The 19,415-nt window shown below is 50.7% G+C and overlaps 1 protein-coding gene across 1 annotated transcript in view; it reads right to left on the bottom strand.

The window, feature by feature from the left end:
- Positions 1-3,055, bottom strand: part of GALNT10 (polypeptide N-acetylgalactosaminyltransferase 10) — an 80,826-nt gene extending 77,771 nt beyond the window's left edge. The window contains exon 1 of the mRNA XM_032750800.3: positions 2,702-3,055. Coding sequence (XP_032606691.3) covers positions 2,702-2,875 — 174 coding nt within the window. The 5' untranslated portion in view covers positions 2,876-3,055. The remainder of the gene's footprint in view (positions 1-2,701) is intronic.
- Positions 3,056-19,415: the final 16,360 nt, after the last annotated feature.

Here is a 19,415-nt window from a genome sequence, read left to right as displayed (position 1 = left end):
TTGCTTAATTTTCTGACACATTTGTTTCGGGCACTAGAAAGATTAAATAAAGCCAAATCACCTATATTGATATATATTGCCATGTTACTGAAGGTAACACGCAGCACAGACAGACAACAAAAACTCCTGGGTGGTTTCAAACTTCAAAATTTTAGCAATAAGACAAGGTTCTAGGAATTGTTTTACAGCTTTAATTCAGCTGTTTCTTAAAACCTTCCCCCTTCTTCTGCTTTCACTCTGAGGGATAAAACTACTGACTGCAACAGCAGACACCATTTAAAGAGAAAGAATGAGCCTGGACAGAGATTTCATTGAAAAGCTCAATTCTGAAGCACATAGGAAATGTCCTCAATTCAAAGATTAGCCTGCACAAAAAGGCAAATTAAAGCCAGAAACAGAAGAAAATATTTTCTGACTGCTCTGAATATTTTTTCATTATATTCTCTCCTATCATCTGGAGTTTTTGTATTAAGAAGTCAGCTCTTTCGAACAGCTTCAGGAACAAGCAGACAAACAGCATATTCATTTTCAAGCTGAAGTTGATTATTAAGTACAAAACCGATGAATGTTTGTCGGGACCAAGGAAGGGAGGCTGGAACCATTGATTGTGAGGATGCCCAAACAACTCTCTGCAGTCAGCTGGCAGATACCTCTATGACAACAGTAAAACAAACCCACACAACTAAACAGAAAAACAAAATCACATTTGAGTTGTTTTTATTCTGCTTCATCTGAAAATATTTTTACCAAGACAGCCTGTTGTCCTTAAGGCTATGTTTTCCCTCGCTCAGTGTAACTGGAGCTATCATTGCAGGGCCAAATCATTCAAAAAATAAGCACATAACACAAATATATCTTCACTCACAGACCCCCTGCAGCCCATAACTCCATGGTAATTAGACTGGGAGATGAAGCCTTCAGCCTAAAACCCAGCAACTCTGATTTACACAAGCGCAGAGAGGTTTTACTGTGAATTTTCCTGCAAGCTGCACAGGCGTTTCCTGCCCAGCTCCACACACCATCAAAACAAAAGCAGATCTCAAATCACTGACAGTTGCCATACTTTACAGAGACATAAAGAAAAATGGAGCAGGCACTGTGTACAACACGGGCAGCTCAGGATAGCTGAACACCGAGAACACTGCAAGGACACAGAAATCAGCAGAGGTACTGCCTGGCTTACACCTACCCAAAGCCTACAGTACAAGGACAATTCTGGAAGACCAAAACCACAAAAGCCAACTTTCCAATTTGAAACCTCCTAAGAATAATGACCAACTCTCTCCTCGTTTCCTCTGGATGACACATGATTTTACAAAGGTCTTCATTTCGCTCTAACATGTGAAGCTATGGAGCAGGGTTTGACTTCTACCAGTCATGCAAAAGATTCCCTGCATCCCACAGCAATGCAAGCATAAAGCAGTAGCATCAGGAACTCCAGGCATGTAATGATCACTGTGTGATCAAGTCAAAAGGACTTATGCACAGATTTGAGGATCTGCTGCAAATTTATGTTTTATGACAGGAAACAGCTGATCCCTTTCCCCAACAGCATGGGACACAAGCATGGTTTTATTCAGACTTACATTAAAAATCTTGAGTTTGAAAAAGCGTTTCTTGGGGGAAAGAAGAGCTCAATCCCAGTTTGAATACAGCTCTTTGAGAGCCTTCTCTCCCTCAGAGCAGAAATTGTCACAGCAGGTTTCTCCACCTTTACGGTGCAGTTACAGCAGGAAGTCTCCGAGGAAGGAAAGATTTAGACTACTAAGAGTTTTAAGTGGTTTTGAACAAGCGGAGCCTTTTAGAGTGGCAGCTGAACTGATAGTTACACAATGACATTTCAAGCTTTCAAGTCCCAATCATTCTTAATGGCACAAAGCTAAACCCAGAAGGGGACAAAGCTATTACACAGCCAAAAGTAAGTGCAGCTGAACTGTGCTTCCAAACGTCTAATTTGGGCGATCAAGCCTTCCTAACTCACACACTACACAGACAGGTTTGGCTGTTAAATTTACTACTACACCCGTGGGACAAGAAAGGAATGCAGCCATGTGTTGCAACATCCTCAGGCCACATATCCGGCGGGCATCCTCTGCCTCTCAGGACGAGTTATCCGCTTCTCTTTTCCCAAAGGAGCATCACTCCGCTGACATAATCCGCAAGCTCCACCTGGTACTCTCTGCGAGCCCTCGCCCGGAGCTCTGCGGGGACGCAGAGTAACAGGTGATGTTTGCTTCCCACACCCTTCCAAGGCAGGTAAAGAGAAATGGCACGGAGGCACAGCCTCGGGAAACGGAGCTGCCGTTCTTTCCTGCGCGCGGCTGGGACGAGCTCCCCTTCCTCACTCTTTGGCGCAAGATGCAAACACCTTGCTTTATTCCCTTACCACGCTCAGCCAAAAAAAGGCAAGGAGACCCTCCCGTCCCCGCACCCGCCAATTGCCAAAAAAGTACTCGCGCTCCCGCTCCACCGCAGGCACGGATACACAAACCAGCTCCTTCCCGGGGACCACCGCAGCCCACCCGGCTTCCCTCCCTCGCCCCCTCCTTTTATGGGGTCTCTGTGATGGGAAGGGTCGCGCCCAGCCCCGCACACGCCCGGCGCGACAGCGGCTCCCACCGGAGCCCCCCGACTCCCACCGGAGCCCCCCGACCTCCCCGGCACACCCGGGGCCGCTCAGCCCTCCCACCCCCTCACTCACCGGCGCCTCCCCGGCCGCTGCCCCCGCGGCGGCCGCCCCGTCCCCGCCGGCCGCGCCGCCGCCCTCCAGCTGCCGCTCGCGGTACAGGGACCAGAGCCCCACGTTGGGCAAGAAGACGAGGGCGGCCAGCGCCAGCCCCACCGCCTGCAGCAGCCGCTTCTGCTTCCGCCGCATGGGAGCGGCTGCGGGGCGCGGGCTGAGCAGCGGGATGGGGCCGAGGGGCCGGGGGTGAGCAGGGAGCGCGTCCGGCCGGCCCCGCCGCGCTCCCGGAGCGCTCCCGGAGCGCAACTTTCGCCCGCGCTCGGCGGCGGCGCCGGGCGGCAACTCCGGCACTTCCGCTCCGCTCGCGCGCGGGGCGGGGCCTCACAGAGCCCGCCCACCCCCGCGAGGCCCCGCCCACCCCCGCGAGGCCCCGCCCACCGCCCCGCTCCCCCTCATTACCCTGCGCTAATGACTCCCCGCTAATGACTCCCCGCTAATGACTCTCTAAGAACGGCGCTCCGGGGATGCCGCGGCACGGCAGGGTGTGCGCCGCCGGAGCGGGATTGGCACCGGCCGTCGGTGGCGGGGAGTCGCGGTGGTTAATTGGCTTAAAACGCCTTAATCAGAGAGGGACCCTTTAGACGGCAGCGGGGACAAGGGTTGGGAGCTGCCTGATGGTTCAGGGCTGCAAATGCTCCCCCAAAGGGCCCGGGTGGCCCCCAAAGGGCTGGGGTTCGCCCCACGGGCACACATCAGCCGGGGGACCAGCCGGTGTCCAGCAGGGATGGAGATGGAGATGGATCGCCGGCCACACCGACAGAGCATCGCTCCAAATCCATCCCCATCCCTGCTTCGCCTTAAAAAACACGCTGTGTAGTCGGACAGCAATTAAGTGGCTTCACCTACAACGAAAACGACTTAATTTAGAGTCACAGCACAGTGTTGCAAGGGTTTTTTTAGGAAAAAAGCAATGGCGGCAGAGCTTTCCCAAGGCTGGGGAGCGGCTCCGTTTCCTCGATGAAGAGCGCAGCCCCGGTATCGGGAAGATGCTCCGCCAGCACAGCAGCCGTGGGGCTCGGCTGTGTCAACAGCAAAGCTGCGACAGCCCCCTGCCCTGCTGGGCGCTGCTAAAATAAATATTAGTTCTCTCCCAATGCAAACCCCCGCAGGGAAATTTCCTGGAGCGACAGCAAAAAGTCTACCGGGACCGTTCTGCACCCCAGCACCTGCAGCTCCTGCCACCCTCGCCCCACATCAGCAAGTGGATTTAAACTTAAGTAAACTTCCATAACCCACTAGATGGCATCTTCTAGCAGATTTCAGCGCCTGCTGCGAGAGGCAAATTATCAAGGAAAGGATTTAATTTAGAGAACAGGTTAGAGCTCCTAAGTCTAACTACATATTAAGGCAGCTTGCACTTTCATTTTAATTATCGATGAGAATTTGTCGCCAGCTGATTTCTTTACCAGAAGTGTTAACGCTTCCATTGTTCCTCCGTGGGTGGAGAAGATAGCGACCCGTGAAATCCCTTCACTCCTGCCTTTAGAGCAAAGCGTATTCCCTTTATCATCGCTGAATCACCTCCGGCAGTGCAGAGACTTAGGCTGCTCCTGAATAATGCATAGCCACTAAAATTGTACAACAATAAAGCTACATATACATTACCTGGTACTGTGAGAATCCAGGCTGGAAAGCTACAATACCTCTGATTTAATGCTGCAGTGCCAGTGTATTGCCATATGGACCCTTATAATAACATCCACATCTCCTTACCTCTGCAAGAGCTCTTTGAAAAGTGGCTGTGAAATAGCAGGAGGTTTCGTAGGGATGCACACAGGCTCACAGGCTGCCCCTGGCAGAAAATCCTCATTTATATAAAGAAATGACAGCCACAAAGTTTGAGAGTTAATTAAAACAAAGCCACTAGCTGGCTTGACATATGTTTAAATTTAGGATTGTGAGTCTGCTCACTAAATTAAATGTTTGCTTCACAAATTGGCTTCAACTGAGTTGCACAAGTTTTAACTGAGAGCAGATTATGGCTGGTGCTGCAGGTAGATTAGTATTTTGTATGTGTGAAACCATCCTGAATGATCAAACCCTCTGAAAAGCCTCGTAGGAATTGAAGTCTGGCAGCTCCTCAGTGATCACTCTGGAAATGGATGTTCCAGGTCTTCCCTCTGCTTTAAGAGGGACTGAGTCCTGTTGGGCTTACCAATTGAAATAATTTATACTCCATGCAGCTGCCTTGGTCCCAAATAAATAGATGTTTCTTCTAGTAAAGGTAGAGCATGTCTCCCTCTCCTCTTTCTCCTGAAGTGTTTTGGTGGAGACAGAGCTCTGATTTTGGCCTGTTGGATGCAATGCCTTGGGGATCGATCGAGTACATGCAAAATAAACATGGATTTACATTTCTGAGAAAGGAGAAAGCCTGTGGCTGTTAAGCTCTAACTGGAAAGGGAAATGGTGTACCTTCCCCAGGCATCTTTTCAAAACAAATATAGGATAAATTAATAGCAGCTCAATCCCTCTCTGGAAGCTCTCTTTGCTAGCGAGCTGGGTTGCCTGGTTTGCAGCTCATGCGCTGAGCTGCTGCAGGGCAGAGTGCAGCAAAAGTGGGTAACAGCATCATGAAAATGAAAAGCCTTGATGAAGGGTGAGGAGCAGGGCTGACCAGAGGGACCTGGTCAGCAGATGCTGGGAAAGGGCAGGAGAGCATTGAAAAATGCTAATGGGAGTGGATGTGACAGGAGTTCCTGGGATAAAGCCCACAGATGGCATGACAGCATGGAGACGAGATGGCACTGATGGACTGAGGGAATCAGTGTTCTCCTGCCTTCTGGTCTCCTCCGACTGCAGCTCCTCAGGGCAAGGGCTGACTCCTGTGAAGGGCTGCATCTCGTCCTTGCAACTTCTGCAGGGCTGGCTGATGGGAAGCAGGGAGTCCTTTGGGTGCCTGCGAGGTGAATGGTTATGGGATATAGAAAAATGCTGTGTCCAACTGGTGGGAAGAATGAGCTCTGACTCCAATGATATCAGAAGGCAAATTAATTACTTTATTATACTATATTATACTATAGCTATATTACACTAACAAGAAATATCACTAACTAGGAAAACTCGTGACTCTCTGCTGGACTCTTTCACAATTAGCTGTGACCTAATTGGTCAATCCAAAACACCATCATCAGAATCGAGTCCAGCAATCACCTTCTGTAAACAATCTCTATAACACATTCCACATGTGCACAATAACCAGGAACAGCAATTGTTTTTATTCTCTTTTCTCTGCTTCTTTCACAGCTTCTCTCAGGAGAAATTCTGAGAAAGCCAAGTCTCTCTCTGTTCAGAGGGTATGTGAATACCACAGTGGGATACCTCCTCTCCTGCTAAGTGGTCATAAGTGAGATAAGAGTTGGCTTTCCATGCTCCTGCTGCTGTGCCAGCCTCACAGCATGGGTTAGGGGGAGAAAACACTGCCAGAGGGATGGCATAGGGGGAAATGGGGAAAAATATCACCCAAGAGCCTGTTAGGTTTTTTCCTGGGGTTCCCAGATGCTGCAGATAGACATTGCCACTATGGGGATGGAGTTAGGGAGCTCCCATCCCGGTCTCTGTGTCCACACTGTGTCCTGTGTCAGATGGCTGCACCCGCAGGGAAAGTCAGCTCCTTTTTTGATATGTGTTTGTATGCTGGTGATGCTTTCTCTCTTCTGAAAAAATCTCATTTTTTAGCCAGGAGGAGAAAAGAAAAAACAATCTCTAAAAAATGAATGAACTTCAGCCATGGCTGTGTCACAACAGGACTTTTGTTTTCGTGGCATTTCTTTATTCTTCGGTGTTTATTAGTTGAAGTTCAGCTCATATTTCATGTGAACAGAATTGATTTGTTGGGGTTTTTTCCCCCCTTTTTTCTTTCCTGATAAAAGACAATGCTGAGGAACCTGCTCACCTGTGGGCAGGAGCACAGCCCTCCTCTGCTCAGTATGGGGGTGCCTGTCAGCACAGCCCCCCACAGCCATCCTGCTGCACTCCCCAAACCCTGGAGCTGCTTCCAGCCAGCACTCAAGATGCTGAAAAACAATGTAAATGCCTGAATAGCTCACAGAATTGAGATGATTACAGGCTTTTAAAAAGAAATTGCAAACCTTGTCTCTGTGGGAGAGCATCCAGCCCTCTCCCCATCCCTCCCAAGAAATGAAGAGAAAGCACCAACATCCATAAATCCTTGTGCCCTGGTTGGGAGTTACCTGTGGTGTGACTGACCTGGGGTTTTATAGGCATAAAACAGACTTTTAGCAGAAAAATAAATAAAATAAAAATGGTGATCCACCTGAGCAAGCAAAATCCCCACGGTCAACAGGGAAATCTGCCTGAATTTACTTTGGACAAACAGAGCCCAGCAGTGCAGGGCAGGAGAGGGTGGCTGAAGCTGGATGCTGGGGGAAGATGCTCAGGGTCCTGCTTGGAAAGTGGTGCCATCACCAGTGGTCACTCCTCCAGTCTGGTGCAAAATGGAAGAAGTGACTGGGTCCATCTGCAGCCTGGAGATGTGCAAAAGCAATGAAGCTGTGGAAAGAGTTTCCCAAAGTGTAACATTTTTGACTCCTCTGGCCTTAAATCAGGTAATTTCACTGATTGCCCGTGGCAGGGGAAATTGCTGATGTCTAAGCTGAAGCACAGCCCTGGAAGATGAGGCAGTGATGGCTTGCTGGGAGGATAAATACAGGAGCAGAGTATGAAGCAAGGAGGGAGCCTCACACATTCCACATTGCAAACAGATGCAGCTACACATCCAGAGATTTCCTTTGCACAGGAATATGTTTTTCCTCAAGAGCAATATGAATCCATGCCCCTCTTGGCCAGGCTGCCCAACCTTCAGGAACATTAGTGGCCGAGAGAAAAAGTTCTTGCTTCACTGTGCAGGGCCTGAATGGTCCCAGCTCGCCCTGCTGGACTTTGGTGGTCATCGAGGACACCACTTCTCCAGGCAGAGCTTTGCATGTCAGGCTGCTTTAGTCCTAGCACTGCTTTTCCAAAGCAGCCCTGACAGTTTGTGTATAATTATCAGTGGGGCTCAGTATAGGAACGAGGAGACAGTGTCTATTCCTGGCTGTCTACTCAAGTAACCTTATTTTAAAGAAAAAACGAAAACCACAAATGTTGTTGCAGTCTCTCTGGCTGGAATAGGCAATGAGCCTTGTCTGCTCCCTCTGCTCTGAATTCAGAGCTGCTGCAATGAATCGGACTCATTCCAAGGCCGGTGGAGCCAGGCAGACAGACTGCAGTCAAGATGTCCCCAAAACTCCCTGGATCCCTGGCTGCTCTGAGCACACCGTGAATTTTGAGGCCAACACTCCCTGTGCTTCTCAAGGGATTTGGAAGCTCACGCTCTAATAATTAAGGCAGCTTTGAACATTGTAGCCTTCAGCCTCACTTTTCTGTTCCCTGAAGCAGCCATTAGAGCTTGGAACAGGTACCAGCTCTTAAATTGGGCACACCAAGGGCTTGCATGGTTTTGACAAGGAGGAATTTAAAGACACTCTCCAATGTATATGTGAGAGCAACAAACAGCTGATTTCAATGGAGGTTTGCAGCTTTTCTGTGAGCAGGATTCATTTCTACATCACTGTGCTGAACCTGGAGGATAGGTCTGTTCTTCTTCCAGCTTGCTGGATGCATTCTGGGGTGAGAGGAACATCACTGGGGTCCAAAGTCTTCTTTAGGGTGGATCTATATTGGATCAGAATGCTTATATGCTAAAACTCTCTTTTAACAGATTATTTGCTAAGTGTGATAAATTCTGTTTGCACCACTAAAAAATAACCATGTAGAAAGGGGAAATCAGGATAAAGGCGCTTAACCCACCACTAAGAAAATATGGAAAGGGAAAAATAAAGCTGATTATAAGAAAATTTAGGTGAAGTGATTAAAAACTCAAGTGATATGGATAATATCATCTGAATTACCAAGGGGAGAGGAAAAAGGGCTATAAAACCTAAATAGAGGAGAATCAAATTCAGAACAGATGTCAAGAAGCACCTTCCCAAGTGAAGAATCAAAAAAGCAGGGAATTACCTACCAGGCAAGGCTGGAGTGGGCACACTGGAGCTTTCCAAGATGAGATGTGACCCTGGAGCACAAGCGTGGGGCTGCTTTGGCGGTGGACTTGGCAGTGCTGGGTTAACAGTTGGACTCCATCATCCTAAAAGTCTCCTCCAACCTAAAGGCTTCTGATTCCAAGCACAGAACAAAATGTGCCAAGTGGCTTCTGTGAGATCTTGCCCTGCCGTGTGCATCTGACATAAAATCAGGATTTTTTATACTGAGGAAAAAATGATTGCCCTCAGCAAGGGGAGCCTGGGCAGCTCTAACCATGGGAGCCTCCTGCTTCTCCAGCCCTCTGGATTGAAAGCACAACATGTTCAGCCTCTGAGGGATCTTGAACTACCCAGCAGGTGCTTCTGCCCACTCCAGGGAAAAGGTGGCATCGCTGCCACCCGTGCCATGAGCAGTGAGGGCTTCACCTTCCCCCCTCTTCCCCATGGATCCTGCCAGGGCTTGTCGTGGAGGCACTGATTTCTGCCACTGCTGGAGGAGCATTTGGCAGCTGGAGTGGCTGTTAGCAGGTGTCTCAAGAGCCCGACTGGAGGGCACGGCACTGAGCCTGCCCTTGCTGGGCCGCTTTGCAGCAGTGGGAAGGCTCTCCTCTCTTAAAATAGATCCTCTCCAAGGGCTCCTGTGTTCAAGAGCTAGAAGGAAACCAGGACCTCTGTTCTTTATATTCCATCTCTACAAAGAGGCAGAAAAAGCTGTGTTTGAGAAGCAGAGAAGGAAGGCATGGTGTGGGATGGGATGAGAGGATGAGGCTGGGAGGGCAGGTGCTCCCTGGAGTCGTGGTGCTGATCCTGGTGATGAAGAGGGAGAGCCAGCAGTTCTGTGGCACCAGGAGCTCGCTGCTTGGGCCCTACTGGGTCAGCTCAGGCCTTCAGCTGTGCCTCAAAGTCACTGCTCTCTGCATCTTCAGGGAGCCTCACTCCTCCAGGCTGCCCTGTGGCTGCAGGTAGACATCAGCCAGGGATGGAGCTGCTCAGCTGCTCAGTGTATTTTGCCAGTTTTTTATCTTTTAGAGGTGAATTCGTAGCTCAACATCAGAGGTTTGGATCCCTCATGTTTTCTTATTCACATCCCCAGGGTTGCTCTTGTTCTTTCTCTTTCTTCAGAGCCTGATAAAGCTTCTGGCCTCTGAGACACACAAAGACATTGTGGAAGGAATTGAATTGTACAGCTCCCATCAGCTGACTCTTGTAATTCAACCAAAATTCTGTTATATTTTAACTCTGATATACAGAAGTACACAGAGATTATCTGGAGGTCAATGAAGAGGCAGTTTTCTCCTGGAAGGCCCTGTCCCAACAGGCATTTCTAACAGGGAGCCTCTCCTTTGGAGGAATTTTCCCCTTCTGTGGCTGGGAAGGTGCTACAGTGAATTACTTGGACCAAATGTTTGCACTTGGAGAGGTGAAATTCAGTGCTGCCTTCATCCTGAAGATCCCAAATGTCCTTTCTTCTCCTCCCCGCGTAGTCTGCAGTTCATCTCTCCCATCCTCTTCCATCCTCTCCTCCTGCCCTGTGAGGCAGCCACTAATGAGTCTCCTGGGGAAGCAAAAAACAGCTTTAAGTGTCTGTGTGTGTGAGAGGCAGTGATTAACCTGAGACCATCAGGAGCACTCACTGTGACGGGCTCTCAGCGCTCCCTGGGCTCCTTCTGCAGGGAGAACCACTGGCAGGACCAGCTTTGGGCTGGGGTGGGAGCAGGAGCAGAGGAGGGATGCTGCTGCCTTTGGAGGAAGCCTGGGAAGCAAAATCCTGCACGTCCCACATCCGTGTTGCTTAGCAGGTGAGTCTGCAGGGCCAGCAGAGACAGCCCAGGCTGTGGCTGTCACATCACATTGCTGTTGCTGAGGATTGTTAATTCAGCAGCCCTGTGTTAAAGACTTGAGCCTACTGAGCAAAGCCCTGTGCAGAGCTTTCTGCCTTATTCCCAGGGGCTGCAGCAGGATGAAAGATAAGTGACAGCTGCTTTGAGCGTGCTAATAACCATCATCTTGCAGTACACAGCTCTGTAAGACAAAGCACTTCCCACAGGATTCCCCCAGACTTTCCCTCCTGGGAAACACATCAAAAAGTTTCAGAGGAGACAGGAAAATTCATCCACACAAGGAAGACCTCAGGCTGAACCCAGTCCACATCACAGAGGGGAAATAGCAGGCAGGAAAGTCCCTTGGCCTGAGCTGTGGGGTCGGAGTGTCAGAGGGGTGGTATCAGGGGTCCCCCTGTTACCAGGGCAGAGACAAAGGGAAGGGGCTCATGTTCTTCTGTGCCCCAGAACATTCCTGTGCACTTTTGGTGTTTGCTTGCTTAATTTGTTGGAAACTGAGCAGGAAAGTCAGTTCTGGGACTCTTGGATTTCAGCCTGAAGCTGATGCATGGATCTGCCCAGGAAAGCAAGCAAGGGAGGCACTGGGTGAACCAGAGTTGAGAGAGCAGCATCTTGCTTTGCTGCTGGGCTGTCTGAGGAGGGAGAAGGGAAGGAAAACACAGTAAATGTATCCAGCACTGGAGAAGAGATGCTCTCATCTGGAAAATCACATTTCCCTGCTCCTTGCACAGAGATTGCAAAAGTGTGGACTCTCCTATGGGAATAGTTTCACTTGGCTGTTTCTCCAGCCACCATCATGCCTAGCTCCCCCTTCCCTCCCTGACATAAGTGCAGACAGACCAGAGAAGAGCAGTGTGACTGCAAATCTTCTGGAGAGCTGCGTCAGAGCCACAGAGAGTCTCATAAGTGTGTAATGGGGTATGCAATAAGCCTAATGAATCTCCATCTCCAACCCACAGGCGTGTCCTGGCTGTGTGCATTGTCCTTTAGCACCCTGAAGGCAGCCAACAAATAATCAAATTAGGACAATCCCAGATTGGCTGGTGATGGCTCTGCCAGCCCCTGGCAGTGTGGCTGTCAGGGCAAGCAAGCCCTCCCCACTCCTGGGGGGAGTTTTAATTGTTTTTATTGTTTCTGCCTGCTGCCCACGGGACCCTGTCCTTCCTGGGCTTGGACAGGACCAGTCCCTGCGTGGGTACCAGTGCCTGAGTGGGAAAGGCTGTGCACTTGCACATTCCTGGAAGTGCTGAGTGCCAGAGTAACTAACAGTGGTGATGGACAGCACTGGGGAGTGTGCTGGAAATGAGCTGGAGAGGCAGGAGGTGCAAGGCAGGGAGAGACCACCCTGGGGACTGTGTGTGGGTTGTGCATCTCTGCCAGCTCATCAGTTCCTGAAAGAAAAATACAGTGACCAAAGAGCTGCTTGGAAATGCTTCAACAGAACAGGGATTTTTTCCTCCTCGGAGATTGCCAATTTGTTAAATCCCAGTTGTTTTGCACCAGCAGACTTCAAGGATGCTGTGACAAACCTCAGACAGGTCACAAGCCCCAGCTGTCCAGCTGACACCTCAGAGCTCACATGAGGGCTCAATCCTGGTGCTGTTCCTATGGGAAGGAGGAAACAGCACAGAAAATGTGACCCACTGAAGCTGCAAACCCCACCACTGCTGTGGAGAGCTGACCACAGAGGCAGGGAGGCATTCCTGGTGTCTGTCACCTGCTGACCTGCTCAAGATGTGCTGACACTTGTGCACCCCCAGACCCACAACCACCCACAATTATTCCAAGTTGTTGTGCTGGAAGCACGCAGTTATTCCACTGTTGCCATTCCCTGGTGACTTTCCAGAATTGTCTGTGGGCTCTGCTGGGATGCAGACTGGGCAGAGTGCAGGGGACATTGTCTGGTTACAGCAGGCTGTGCCTGACATCGAGCTGGGGACCACAGGGACTCTCAGCACGGGAAGCTGCTCCTGCCTGGCATTTCCTTTGGTTAGCACATGTTTCAGGTTGGGCCAACATGGTGAAGATGGATTTTGAGCTTGCTAAAAACAAGTGCCTTCCCTCCCTTCCTGAAGAAATCACCCACCCTGACACGAGGCTCCATGCTGGGGAGAACAGGACACTCCAGCCTGGAGAGCAGCTCTTCTGCTGAGACAGAGCCTCTGGGAGCATTTCTAGAAGCATTCTGCCATTCCAGGCGCAGGGATGCAAATGACTGCTGGAGGGTTTCTCAGCTCTGGGCTGACATGTGACAGAGGAATCACTGAACTTCTTTCCCAACTGAGACAGCCTGGCTGTGGGCTGGGAGGACTGGGAGTTGTTTCCCCAAATCAAATTCCCTGCAGCAGCTTGGCTTTGCTGGAAGTGTCATTTTCTACCTTATCATAGGACTGATACTTCCTAAATTTGTGCTTCTTAGAGCCTGGCTTTAGGTAAGCACAGACACGAGTGGCTGCTGAGCTTTGTGTGCTGTCCTTGAGCTGGGCCCATTTCCTCAGAGAGAAAAGGGAAAAAAAGCCAGAGGAGAAGAGAACACAGGGGAGAATGTGAGGGGAAACCCAAGGGGATCTGCTGGGCTTGGAGAATGTGGCTGGTACCATATCTGGGTGGAGGTTTTGCAATCTAATTAGAGCTCAGGCCAATTCTCCTAAAGAAGAAATGAATACATTTACAGTACCCAAATGAGAGCTCCACGGGGAAGACACAGCTTGTGGGACTGGCAGAGCTTTCTCAGGAATGAGGAAGAAACCCTGGACTTGGCCAGTTATAAATAGTCCCAACATTCAAAGCAAATAATCCTGAGAGAAACTGAGATATAAGAGGCAGGTGACATTGTCTAAAGTGTGGGGAAATGTTCAAAAGAGCAGATTCCTCTTTTAGGCTTCAGATAACCCTTCCACTCAGCACTTAGGTGGAGTCTCACTGCTGTGGGGTCAGCCAGAAGGAATCTGTGTGCTGGTGGGTGGTGTGGCCCTCGAGCCACTTACAGCCAGGCTGCAGGGACATCTGGTGCCTTCTAGCTAACACACGCATCCTAAATGGGCTTTTTTCTCCACAGACCTGAGATGTGTGCTAACAGCTTTCTCCTGTCCTGTGGGGGCTCTCAAGGCACTTTATGGAAAGGAAATTCTAATGTTTCCTTCCCGGTGTGGTGCCAGGGGGACTCACTAATCCCCGTGGAGCTGTTCAGTGGCAGACAGGCTGGAGAGGAGCCTCAGTGCCCGTCCCTGGGCTCCTGCACCCACAGCCCAAGGGGAATGGCCCCAGCTGTGTCCTCTGGCAGGTGCTGTGCTCTGGCTCAGGGCTGCCACTGCCTCCCTGGAGCTGTGGGGACTCCCAGAGTCCCTGAAACACAGGGCAGGGACTTAAGGGGAGTGCTGGCAGGAGGCTGGACCAGAGGAAAGAAATTAAAAACAATAAAAAATGAGCTGACATCATTCCTCTGAGCTTCCACAGACATAAACCCCCTGTTCTAGAGGCACCTGGGTATATCTCATCAGCTTGGATTGCATTGCTCCTCTGCATATTTTAGTTGTGTGGATGAAGAGAAAAGAAATGTTGTGGCAAAGAAGAAGAAAGACTGGAGAAGGCTACAAAAAGATGTGAGCTGCCAGTGTGTTTTGAGTTGCTTTATTCTGAATCAATATTGAACTGAAGAGGAATTATAAATCTAACAGATTACAGCTGAAGCAATGCCAGGGCATCTGTTTCCAGATATTCTTTTTTTTTCTTTTTCTTTTACTGGCTGGAGCAGCTGTTTTTACAAGAATCCACAGTAAAAGAGTTATTAAAACAAAGGGGGGAAAGAAATAACAATAAACAGAAGATATATAGCAGACAAGGAGTAGCAGAGATGAAGGGCTGGGAAATAAATGGGAGAGGAAGAATTTGACAACCAATAGTTTGTAACCACCGCCAGGTGCTACAAAATCTGGAAGATGTTTGTTTTACAAGACAGTGATCCCCAGCTCCAGGACTGTGCTTGGTGATTTATGGCTCCTGGCAGCTGTTGCAGAGGTTGAACTAAGAGCAACAGAGACAGAAAAGTGTAAACCACCCTTTGGTGCTTGCCTGCTGTTTCCTAAGGGAAGGGGATTTATTAGTGGGAAGCCTGTGGGGGTGGCTGGGGGCACCTGTGGGCAGGTTCCCAGCTCCATTTCTCCCTGTGCCTAGGATCAAACTGACTTCCATGGGGGACATTGTGCCCCCCAAGAACCCACAACCAGTGCTCTGTTGTGTCCTTGGAGGGTTTCATAAGCCCCATCCCTCCCTCCCTCCTTTTGGCAGTGCTCTGTCTTCAAACCTAAATTTTAATGCTTTTCCAACCTCAACCCTCTCTATTAAATGAGGAGAAGCGGAATTCTTTCCTTTCCCTTTCTTTTTGGAGTTTGTGCTTTTAATTGCTGAATCTTTCATCTCTTCTAAAGCATCTCAGGAGCACAGAGAGCAGTGGCCCTCCAGCCACTGCTGCAGCTCCAGGATGTGACCCGAAGAGAAATTATTCCAACAAATTTGCTGTCACCTCACAAACAGCTGCTGAGCAGGAAGGCAGGAATCTTCCCCTAGCCCACAATTTGATGCAGATCATTCACATGGTGCTGCTGAGGAGTGAATACGCTTGCTGGGACAGGACAGAAATGATGCCTCCTTAATATGACAGAAAATAAATAGAATCTGCTTTCGAAGGATGCATTGACCGAGCTGTCGTGCCTGATGCTGGGGAGACAAGTGTCTACAAGCTTCAGCTTAATGTGGCATGGAAATGTATTGGGTTGTATTTATGGCCATATACAATACTTAACTGGCTATTGTGCTGATTAAATATTTAATTGACTGTCTGTGAGGAGAAATGCACCATTAGTCTATAGGGAATTACACTGTTCCTTGTGCCTGCTCTTAAATGAAATGTGTAATTCGTTGTCACTTAAGCATGATGTTAACTGCCTGTTAAGGACATATTTTCAAGGGAAATAAATACAAAACTTGCCTGCTGGCATTGCCCCAGGTGAACCCTTATGTGCCTCAGTGTGGGCACAGCCCTCAGGGGCATCCCAGGGCTCAGAGGCAGTGGGGAGGGACAGCCAGGGAAGGGACTCTGGGGTTCCTGCACTGCCAAGGGATTTTTGGAGGTGCTGATTGAGGCTGATTTCAACCCCTTTACCAGTGGTCTTTAGCACTATGGCTGTCCAGGTCCTGTAACAGGAGAGAGGAAGGCAAGAAGGATGCTCCTAAATACCTCTTCTTTGCCTAGTTTTGTTTGGGAGTCCGAATTCTGTGGGGAAAATAGGAGGAAAGAGGCAGGGAGGAAAGCTTGTGAAAGCAATTGTTTCTTCCCTTCCTTGGGGCTACCTCGGGGTACAGCAAAAGCAAAGTACACGGAGCAGAGCTCTCCTGCCTTGCAGGCTGCACTCTGCTGAGCACCTGCGAGAGAAAAATTTGGAATGTGCTGAGTTTTATTCCTTATCATTATCATTATCATTATCATTTAATGTAAACCCTGCAGCTTGTGATGTAAAAACTGCTGGTATTTTGTCAGAAACCCACCCTGCTCTAGGTGCCCAGCACGACACTAAAAGCTTCCAGCAGCACGGACCCTGATGGCTGCACAGCCTCTGCCGGGCAGAGTTCCCCCACCACGGCTGCCACAGCTCTGTGATTCATCCCAGCAATGAAACTGCCATCTCTGTTGAATCTCTGATCCTTCAGCAGTGTAACTCTTTTTCCATTGACAGTTTGGCAGGCTTCGACACCTGGCTCCTTCTCTTCAGCAGATTTTCATGTCCCTGCCCGTGCGCTGCTGCAGAAGCAGCTCCGGGCAGCATCCTGGCTTGTAGAGAGATGCCTGCAGTGTTTGATGCTTAAAAGCACTGGCCAGCTATTGACATTCAATAGCTAGACCTCATATTCTGAATACTTCAGCTTTATCAGTGTCCTTAGAGCCAACATTGATTGGGCTGAACTGTCTGATAAGCGCAGCTCCGTGCTGCTCTCCCATGCTCCCTCAGCTAAGGGAGTTTTGAACTTCATGATGAATGGTCCTGAGCTCCAAATCTTCTTTTAACAGGATTGACCTGAAGACACAACTATCCTAGGGCACAGAATGAGGAAAGCCCTGCCAGGACTGGAGCAGTGAAAGCACAGTGTTAATTTTAGCCAGGATCCATCTCCTCGTTCGGTGCAGGCAAAGCGTGACATTCCCTGGCTGGCACGGGCAGCTCGGCTTGCCTGGCACCAAAGCTTCCTGCCCGTGATGTGCTGCAGAGTGCCCAGGCAGGATCATCTCCTGCCAGAACCCCAGCTCAGCTCTACCACTGTGGCTGCTCATCTGCCTGCCCTGAGCCTGTGCTGGAGCTGGGAACTCCGCAGGGCACCCAGCCTTGAAAGGAGGTGGCACGGAACTAAGGAATCCCCTGGGGGTGGCAAGGTGGTGGCACCAGTCGTGCAGGACCAAGAGCAGAGCTGCAGCAGCAACATCCATCCTCCTGCTGGCTGGGAAAGCTGCTTTGCCACAAGGGAAGTGGAATGTATGAGTGTCAGCAGCCAGGGCTGCCTCTTTCCTCTCCTCTGCTCCTCCCTGATGGTAGGGGACACAGCCACACCTTGTTCCTGTGGCTGGGACAAGCTCTGCCTGTGCTGCCCCAGATACATTGTGGTGATTCATTCTGTATGGAGCTTCATTCAGCACTGACCAGCAAAATCCAGAAAATCCAGCTGAGGTTTGCTGCAAACAACTCCAGGGTAAGGGACACTGCTGGGAATGGAGGATGCACCTCGTGGTGTTTCTGCACATCTGAGTCCCTGGTAGCTGTGCTGGGGCGTGAAGAGCAGAGGGAGGGTCCTGTCCTCCAGCTCCAGCGGTGTCACCTGCTGCCAGCACGCCCCACCCACCCCTCGGATCCCTCGCTGTGTGCTGTGAGGTGTGACCAGTCCGAGCTGCCACCATCCCCATGGGGACAGTGCTGCCACGTCTGGGAGCACCAGGGAGATGTCAGCATGGCTCCCTGGAGGTATCTCAGCTCTGAAATGCCCCAAGTGCCAGGCCCTCACCTCCCAGCTCCAGGACCTTCGGGAGGCAAATGCAGATTGTCTTAGGTTGGTTGGCTTTTCTTTATTTTTCTCCTGTTTTCTTTTTTCCCCCATAGCTTTCACACCTCCCCTCACTCTCTATTTTTAATCAACTGACTCAACCCTGGTTTCAGTGCATGAGGAGTGGAAAGGTGATCCCACTCCATCAGCAGGGCACAGCCCACACATCTCCCCTCTGTGCTGCTCTCCAGCCCACACAGTTCTGCACTGTCACGTGTGTATCCCTGCCAGGATACCGCTATCATGTATTTTTGCCTCTATGGAGGTGGGGTTAAGGGGCTGAAGATCTGAAACTCCTGATTTGGAGCTGCTTGGGAGATGCAGAAGAGCATCCTACCAGCTCTGCAGACCACAGCCTGAAATTCGGATACCAGAGGGACGTCAGCAGCCCTGAGTGGGGGACAAGGGCTAACAAAAGTGAGAGGCTGCTGGAGAATTGGAAGGAAGCTGATATGGGGTCGAAAGCCCCTTCCCAGTCCATCTGTGTGAGCAGCTCCTGGGAAGTGCATCCTCTGTCAGCCCTTCCCAGTGCCAGAAGCACATCTGGCTTGCCTGTCCTCACTCCAAACCTGCAGGTTTGAGCCATGCAGGATGTGTGTAGGCCCAGTTTTGGACTTTACTTGGCCACCAGCAGTGATTTTGGTAGGACCCCATCATCCCTGTCATGGGCTGAGCCCATCCCCTGCAGCCTGGGGAGAGGGGGCAAGAAGAGGCATGGAGTTTTAGCTTTTCTTTAGAACATTAATCACACTTTAATTATATTGAAACCTGGAGACATGGCAAAGGATTAAGTGGATTATCTTCAAAGTAATTTGTTATCAAATATTTATTCTTCTGGGAAGGGAGATGCAGCCTGAGAAATTCTGCATTATCCGTGCTGCCAGCCAAGGGCATGTCATGTCCTTCATGCCCTTACCCCACCCTGACCCCTTGGTGCAGGATGGAAATGCAGAGCACGATCCCTTGTCCCCTGGGGACAAGGTGGCTGGTGGCTTTGAAGCCAGCTCAGTGCTGGGGATTTGCTCCTGCAGGATGAGGGATCCCAGTGCCTCACTGGGGTCTCTGCTCAGCGGGAGCAGCTGGCAGCACCCCAGGCTCTGGCAGGGGATGGATGTTCCAGGCTCTGGCAGGGCCATGGATGCTCCAGGCTCTGGCAGGGCCATGGATGCTCCAGGCTCTGGCAGGGGATGGAAGCTCCAGGCTCTGGCAGGGCCATGGACACCCCAGGCTCTGGCAGGGGATTCATGCTCCAGGCTCTAGCAGGGGATGGAAGCTCCCAGCTCTGGCAGGGGATGGATGATCCCGGCTCTGGCAGGGGATGGATGCTCCAGGCTCTGGAGGGGGATGGATGCTCCAGGCTCTGGCAGGGGAGGGATGCTCCAGGCTCTGGAAGGGGATGGATGCTCCCGGCTCTGGCAGGGCCATGGATGCTCCAGGCTCTGGCAGTGGATGGAAGCTCCCGGCTCTGGCAGGGGATGGAAGCTCCCGGCTCTGGCAGGGGATGGAAGCTCCAGGCTCTGGCAGGGGATGGAAGCTCCAGGCTCTGGCAGGGGATGGAAGCTCCAGGCTCTGGCAGGGCCATGGATGATCCAGGCTCTGGCAGGGGATGGAAGCTCCAGGCTCTGGCAGGGGATGGAAGCTCCAGGCTCTGGCAGGGGGATGGAAGCTCCAGGCTCTGGCAGGGGATGGATGCTCCCGGCTCTG

Source organism: Taeniopygia guttata, chromosome 13, assembly GCF_048771995.1.
Source record: "Taeniopygia guttata chromosome 13, bTaeGut7.mat, whole genome shotgun sequence".
Lineage (NCBI taxonomy): Eukaryota > Metazoa > Chordata > Aves > Passeriformes > Estrildidae > Taeniopygia > Taeniopygia guttata.
The sequence above is the reverse complement of the archived record's forward strand: the minus strand, read 5'-3'. Positions and strand labels throughout refer to the sequence as shown.